This window comes from Ornithorhynchus anatinus, chromosome 10 (assembly GCF_004115215.2).
Source record: "Ornithorhynchus anatinus isolate Pmale09 chromosome 10, mOrnAna1.pri.v4, whole genome shotgun sequence".
NCBI lineage: Eukaryota > Metazoa > Chordata > Mammalia > Monotremata > Ornithorhynchidae > Ornithorhynchus > Ornithorhynchus anatinus.
In genome coordinates, this window is record NC_041737.1 from 22493922 (window position 1) to 22502336 (window position 8415).

At 40.7% G+C, this 8415-nt stretch overlaps 1 protein-coding gene across 2 annotated transcripts in view; it reads right to left on the minus strand.

Moving 5' to 3' along the window:
* The window catches only part of LOC100081187 (glypican-5), a 700670-nt gene extending 692646 nt beyond the window's left edge, over nt 1-8024 (minus strand). For both annotated transcript variants that reach the window (XM_029072823.2, XM_039913365.1), the window contains exon 1: nt 7336-8024. In XM_029072823.2, the coding sequence (XP_028928656.2) occupies nt 7336-7986 (651 nt within the window). In that variant the 5' untranslated portion in view covers nt 7987-8024. The remainder of the gene's footprint in view (nt 1-7335) is intronic.
* Between the last annotated feature and the right edge of the window lie 391 nt (nt 8025-8415).

Here is an 8415-nt window from a genome sequence, read left to right on the forward strand (position 1 = left end):
TCCATCCCACCTGGACTACTGCATCTGCCTCTTCACTGACCACCCTGCCTCCTGTCTCTCCCCATTCCTGTCCATACTTCACTCTGCTAGACCAATTATTTTTCTAAAAACAGTCTCCTCCTCTAATAATAATGGTATTTGTTAAGTGCCTATTATGTGGAAGGCACCAAACTAAGAACTAGGGTGGGCACAAGCAGATAGAGTTGGACACTCTATCCTATGTAGGATTCATAATCTCAATCCACATTGTACAAATGAGGTAACTGAGCCACAGAGAAGTAAAGTTCATTCATTCATTCATTCAATAGTATTTATTGAGCGCTTACTATGTGCAGAGCACTGTACTAAGCGCTTGGGATGAACAAGTCGGCAACAGATAGAGACAGTCCCTGCCGTTTGACGGGCTTACAGTCTAATCGGGGGAGACGGACAGATAAGAACAATGGCACTAAACAGCGTCAAGGGGAAGAACATCTCGTAAAAACAATGGCAACTAAATAGAATCAAGGCGATGTACAATTCATTAACAAAATAAATAGGGTAACGAAAATATACACAGTTGAGCGGACGGGTACAGTGCTGTGGGGATGGGAAGGGAGAGGTGGAGGAGCAGAGGGAAAAGGGGAAAATGAGGCTTTAGCTGCGAAGAGGTAAAGGGGGGATGGCAGAGGGAGTAGAGGGGGAAGAGGAGCTCAGTCTGGGAAGGCCTCTTGGAGGAGGTGATTTTTAAGTAAGGTTTTGAAGAGGGAAAGAGAATCAGTTTGGCGGAGGTGAGGAGGGAGGGCGTTCCAGGACCGCGGGAGGACGTGACCCAGGGGTCGACGGCGGGATAGGCGAGACCGAGGGACGGCGAGGAGGTGGGCGGCAGAGGAGCGGAGCGTGCGGGGTGGGCGGTAGAAAGAGAGAAGGGAGGAGAGGTAGGAAGGGGCAAGGTGATGGAGAGCCTTGAAGCCTAGAGTGAGGAGTTTTTGTTTGGAGCGGAGGTCGATAGGCAACCACTGGAGTTGTTTAAGAAGGGGAGTGACATGCCCAGATCGTTTCTGCAGGAAGATGAGCCGGGCAGCGGAGTGAAGTATAGACCGGAGCGGGGCGAGAGAGGAGGAAGGGAGGTCAGAGAGAAGGCTGACACAGTAGTCTAGCCGGGATATAACGAGAGCCCGTAATAATAAGGTAGCCGTTTGGGTGGAGAGGAAAGGGCGGATCTTGGCGATATTGTAGAGGTGAAACCGGCAGGTCTTGGTAACGGATAGGATGTGTGGGGTGAACGAGAGGGACGAGTCAAGGATGACACCGAGATTGCGGGCCTGCGGGACGGGAAGGATGGTCGTGCCATCCACGGTGATGGAGAAGTCTGGGAGCGGACCGGGCTTGGGAGGGAAGATGAGGAGCTCAGTCTTGCTCATGTTGAGTTTTAGGTGGCGGGCCGACATCCAGGTGGAGACGTCCCGGAGGCAGGAGGAGATGCGAGCCTGAAGGGAGGGGGAGAGGACAGGGGCGGAGATGTAGATCTGCGTGTCATCTGCGTAGAGATGGTAGTCAAAGCCGTGAGAGCGGATGAGTTCACCGAGGGAGTGAGTGTAAATGGAGAACAGAAGAGGGCCAAGAACTGACCCTTGAGGAACTCCAACAGTTAAAGGATGGGAGGGGGAGGAGGCTCCAGCGTAGGAGACCGAGAATGATCGGCCAGAGAGGTAAGAGGAGAACCAGGAGAGGACAGAGTCCGTGAAGCCAAGGTGAGATAAGGTATGGAGGAGGAGGGGATGGTCGACAGTGTCAAAGGCAGCAGAGAGGTCAAGGAGGATCAGAATGGAGTGACTGCCCCAGGTCATAGAGTAGACAGGTAGCGGAGCCTGGATTAGAACCCATGACCTTCTGACTCCCGGGCCTGTGCTCTACCTACTATGCCATGCTCCTTTTCAGATCTCTAATCGCGATCTTAGCCAAAAGGCCTGCTATGGGCAGAGAACATGTCTGCCGACTCTGTTGTATTATACTCTGCTGAGCACTTAGTACTGTGCTCTGCATATAGTAAGTGATCAATAAATACCACTGATGATGATGATGATGATGAATTCCTAGAAATACATTTAAGTTAATGTAGATCTTTTCAAAAAGGTTACTGTTCTCCCTGACAGACAATTTATTTCAACCAATTCTGACAGAACACTTTAGTATTTTCTCAAAAGAAAAAAAGCATAAAGATAGATACTTATTAAAGTTTAATAATTTCAAGTACAACACCTTGCAATTCTGTTTTTACAATGAAACAAAATTTGGTAGCTTGAGATGCCACTTATTTCTGGAATCAATTGCCAAAGTATATAGCAGAAAAGTGTATGCTAACTCATTCCTAGAAACTCTGTATGTTTTTTTAAAAGTTCAGCATTCTTATTTTTCCTTGTTTTTTTCCAGTATAAATCCATTTAACTTATTCATAAATCAACTCTTTGACCACTTGTGTACCAGTCTATAAATTTAGTTAAATAAAAATGAATTTTTATTGAAGAAAGATATAGTAAATACATCTAATTCTGTATAAATTGTCAAGTGTGTTTAAAAATCATTATTTGCTGATTCTCAATCATTTATTTTGGATTTATTAAATTCATTGATGTATGAACTACTTTTCAAAACTTGAGAAATAATTTATAAATCTCTTTGAGACTAGCAGGAATAATGTATTAATGTGTCAATTTAGGGATAATTTGGAGCCTTTTCTCCTAACTCATATCCCTAAAAGGAAAACACACACACACACACACACAAACACATACACACACACACACACTTTTTATGTGTTTAATGTAGAAAAAAATCTACAATTAACTTTTTTCCTTATAAATAGTTATAATGCTCTATTTAACTAACTCAAATGTTTTCCTAAAAATTATCATTGGTAGCCAAGATAATTCTCTATTAAAAAGTAGTCAGTTTATCAAATTGCTAAAATATGTCCCTAAAACAAAACTTGAACTTGAACAAATTCTAAAATTTACTATTTCATTGAGACATATTGCTAGTGCTAAATATTAAGCATTAGAGAAATTAGCTGTGTGTGCTTAGTCTCCTGTTATGCAGATGTCTGCAGTAATGCAGCCCAAGCTAGAGTCATAGCTGCAAAGAAAATCAAAGGAAAGAAACAAAAAGGATGGAGGGCTTAAAATATAAGTCCCAAGCAGAAAAGCTACCATTATATTTAGTTATTAATCAATCAATCACTGTGGTTTTTATTGAACTCTTACTGAGTGCAGAACACTGTAGTAAGCACTTGGTAGAGTACAATACAAAAGGGAAGATATTGATGATCCCTGACCACAAGGAACTTACACACTAAAGGAGGAGATAGAAATTAAAATAAATTTAAAGATGGATTTGTACACAAGTGGCTATGGGACTGGGGAAGCAGTGAATTTCAAAGTATTTAAGATGTCACAGAAAGGAGGCCTAAGACAACAAAAAGGGGTAGTTTACTTGGGAAAGAACTCTTGGAAGAGATGTGATTTTAGTGGGGCTTTGAAGGTGGGGAGAGGTGGTATGTCAGATATGAAGGAGGAGGAAATTCTAAGTAAAGGGTCGACTACGAGAAAGATGAGATTGAAGTACAGTGAGAAGGTTGGGATTAGAAGAGCAAAATATGTGGGTTGGGTTGTAGTAGGAATCCATCCCCATATTCTGTCCCCAACATTGGCAACAGGATGGAAAAACTGTGATAATTTCCATCCTTAATCTCAAGCCTAATATTTGAATGTATCTGTTTACTGTTGTATTGTACTTTTCGAAGTGCTTAGTACAGTGCTCTGCACACAGTAAGAGCTCAATAAATACAATTGAATAAATGAATGAATGAATATTTAAACTAGCATTTAGGGTTTTTCCATGAAACACTCCTAACTTTATAGTAATCCCTTATTGGCTGCTTAAACCAACTGATACATCTAGGCTTTAAAGTTTACTATGGTAACATATTTTATATGATGCTCACCTGTTCATTCAATCGTATTTATTGAGCGCTTACTGTGCGCAGATCACTGTACCTGTTGTGTGAAGTGCCGTTTTTTTTCTTTTGAATCTATGATCTGCAGGCTTCATTAGGCATCCCTTTATCCTGAGTAGTGGGATTTAGTGAACAATAATGCCATGTTAGTGTTTTTCCTACACCTTTGATGATTTAAGAAGAGAATCATCTTTCCCCAACTTGGCAGGGGGGAACCAACAAGAAAATGGCACAGCTGAGCTTTCCAGATTTTCCCACTGGCTCCTCTGCCTCTCCTCCTTCAAGCTTCCATTGGCTGTCTCTCTCTCCTGCTTCTCTCACTGCTTTTCTCTTCCCCAAATCCATCATTAGTATTACCAGTCACATGGCCATGGACCTTAGACTCCTGTTTTCATTAGTTTAATCAACTAATATACAGTTCATATAGTTCATAAAAGCCCACTATGTTCCAAACTGAGAAGCAGCATGACCTAGAGGAAAAAACATGGGCTTGAGAGTCAGAAGACTTGGGTTCTAATCCAGGCTCCACTACTTATCTACTGTGTGACCTTGGACAAGTCACTTAACATCTCTGTGCCTCAGTTAACTCACCTGAATGATGGAGATTAAGACTGTGAGCTCCATATGGGACAGTGTCCAACCTGATTAGCTTGATTCTACCCATCACTTAGTACAGTGCCTGGTGAATAGTAAGTACTTAACAAATTAAATGTTAAATGTTAACAATTTTAAAAAAAAAGGAAAAAAAAGCCCTGAGCTACCACTGGGGCAGAATCAAGATAATCAGGTTGGACACAGTCTCTGTCCTGCACTGAGATCATAGTTTAAGTAGGAGGAACAACAGGCTGAGATTACTTTTCTCCTGTTACTTGGAGTGTTCTCTGTTTCTACTGTAGTCTCCTAGGTATTTAGTACAGTTCTCTGCACACTATAGATATTCATTTCTACTGAGACAAGGAGACGCTTCAATCAGCTGAAACTGCAGCAGAAGGGATTCATGTTGAATCTTAACAAGTTCTTTCTTTGATGTAAGGCCCAGAGGATGCTAAAACACATAACAAAATGTGGGGCACTATGCCGACTGCATTTTATCTAGAGTGATCACTTGATGGCACTGAAAATTACCAAACATGGAGGTGTACTTGACCTTACATGGGCTACTCGGGTCACAAAGCATAGGTAATGACAATTTCTGTGCTACTTAGCAGAAGTGCACCAAGTTCATCCAAACCTAGTGCATGTTTCTGGAAGGTCCTCTGACCATCTCCCCTACTCCCTTTGCTTTCTCCAGACTCACTTGAATTTCCCTTCCAGGTTTTTCCGAGCAGAGGTGCCATTTCTAAGCTGTTCAACTTGGCAGCAGTAGGTACTGCAGAGAGATGCTGGGCATTTAAAATAAAAATACCAGACATAAATATGTCCAGACTGTTTGCATACTGGTAGATTAGATTAAATCCGGACTGTCTGGAAAAAAAAATAGACAAGTGGATATTCTGATTTCAACAGTATGTACAGTGTGTACAGAGTACACTGGGGAACAACAGATTAAAAAGTGGGGTGGCCCTCTTTAGATCCTCTTGATCTACCTATCTTTCTGCGATGGAAGTAAAAAGATTACCTAGATTAGAGGATTTCAACCAGATGTAGGGTCTGAAAGGGGTTCCTCAAAGCCCTACAGCATAACTGCTTGAAACTCTCCTTGATTTAAACAATCACTCAGACAATAGTATTTATTGACCACTTCCTATGAGCAGAGCAATTTTCTAAGAGCTTTGTAGAAAACAGTGTAACAGAATTGGTAGGCATGTTCCCTGCACACAAGGATCTTACAGTCAAGAGGAGTTTACAGTCTAGACCAAAGCTTTCCCCTTCTTTGAACTCCTGAAATCACATCTCTTCCAGGAGGTCTCTCATTCTTTACTCATCTCTCCAACAATCACTAAAGTGTTTCTGCTCCACCTAAGCACTTGTGTACATAACCTTTATTACTCTCTCTTGTCTGAAGTTGATTTCAATGAGGGACTTCCTTGCTGGACTAAAAGTTTGAGGGCAGGGATCATTTTATTCTACTGTAGTCTTTAGGTATTTAGAACAGTTCTTTGTAAACTGTAGATACTCACTGAATACTACTGATTGATTGATTAACTGAGAAGACCAAAAATTACATTATTTATGAATATTTAAAAGATACATAATATGTTCTTCATGTTTGAAAAAGCTTCGGCTTCTGGTGTTTAGGTAGATTAATTTAGATCAATTTCATACCAACCAATTTCTTTGGAGGTTCTATCATAAGGACCATTGTGATCCAATGTGATGCTTTACTGTATGAAAGTAAAGTGTTATTTCTCTAGCTGTCAGAGGCTATATGAGAGGAATTTGGAGAAAAAGAAAGCCTCCCAAAAAGAAAGTTTGAGTTGTGTCAATCCAACAGAACACACAAATAATAGAAAGTTAGTCAATGGCTAATAAAATTATATTCTTTTTAATCACCACAGATTTTTCCACAATTTCATGAAAATGCAAAAGCATTCTCAAACTCTGAAAATTGATATTGCCATAAAAAGGAAGCTGTCTGCTACTTATGTTTTATTCTCTCAAGTGCTTACTATGTGCAGAGCACTGTAGTAAGTATTCAATAAATACCATTGATTGATTAAAAACAAATACTAATTTCCAAGAGACCTAATGAGGGAATCTTTGGGAAACCCATTAATCTTTAATGGGTTATTTCTTAAAATAATTAGCTGTTACCCTATCTAGGTAATTTACAATTTGAAAATTTTAAGGTTTTTTTTTAAAAAAAAACCAAAATGTACATTTCTTCCCAGTTCAATAACTAAGTCCAGTGCTCTGAGTAGAGCAGATTTACACAAACCCTCACAGATTAAGTATGGATAGTAAACACAAGTCCTTAGTACGAAAAGCCCAAATGGGGATTTATGCCAGGGACTAGGTAAATAATAACAACTGTGGTATTTAAGTGCTTACTGTATGCTAAGCACTGTACTAAATGCTAAAGTAGATACAGTATACGTAGATCACATATAGTTCATGTGGCACAAAGGACTCAGTCAAAGGTGGAGGGAGAACGGTTATTAATCCCCACTTAACTGAAGCACAGAGAAGTTAAGGGACTTGCTCAAGGTCTCACAGCAGGCAAATGACAGAACCAGGACTAGAACCCAGGTCCCCTAACTCCCAGCCCCTCTTCTGTCTACTAGGCCACACTGAAGGTATAGACTGGGTTGGATAGAAGAGTCCAGCCTAAAGGCTTTCAAGTCTGCTGCGGGATAACTTGACCTTAGTAAATTAAATCATTGATAAAAATGATTCCTTACCTGTTCTGATATTTTTTGTCCATTGATATGAGCCTGGGTAATAGCATCATTAACAAATAAGTGGAAGTTGAGAAGCACATGCTCTATGTCATACATTCCATGCATTGCATCAGATAGCTCTTCTAGGGACTGAATGTATCTCTGCCAATGGGGGTCAACTTCAGCCACGTTGGCCAGACATCCCCTCACAACATTAAGGCAGTATCCCATGCACGGTTTACTTAAAGTCAGTGCTTGACAATGAGGACAGTACTGCATCCTAAGTAAGGCTTTGCTGCACTCTTTCGACAACTGCAGGTGATCTGTGGTATTGATGATTTCAATACCTAAATTGAGGGCTTGCAAGAAAGTGCGGCTGGGTAACAGGGAACTCCCCATTTGCCCCACGACCAGCTGGGGAATGTTGCCAAAAGGTTTTATCTCCCGCCTTGCCATGTGAATACATTCTGAATATTCCAGCGTAATGTCTGTTGAGCCAGGATGAATGAGATGATTGTAGACCAGTGGAAAGAGTGTGTCAAAGAATCTGTGTACAAACTCTTCAGTACTAATGTCTGTGCCAAAAACAAAAAGCCCCACATCCGTGAAGAACTCCTGAACTGGTGCCACAGCCTCAAAAGCCATGTCCCTATAGGTGTTGCAAAAGAGCATGCTTGTATAATTCTCCGCCTGTCTGATGAGCGTTTCAAAGGTTTCTGAAACAAGAAAAGAGGTTAGCATCGCAAAAGCTCCATTTTATGTCAAAAATACTAAGACATCCCTGGTCAAGAAAGCAAGTAAAGGTCAGAGACAATGTGTCCATCTAAAAGTCATAAGGTCCTATTTTAATGAGTAGTTCCATCTAATTGAATTCAGTTATTAGCAGATGAAACATTTTAAACTCAGATTTATTTCTTATTAAAGAGATATATTTCCTAGTTTAAAAAACAAATTGATCCAGAAGTGATATTTAGGCTTTAACTTCCAGCAGCATTCTCAGGTATAATAGCAGGGTGAGAAAGATACCCTTTAAGATTTAATCTGCTGGATCTAAGGAACAAGTCAAACTGGATAATAAAACATTGCCAGTCACAAAGTTTA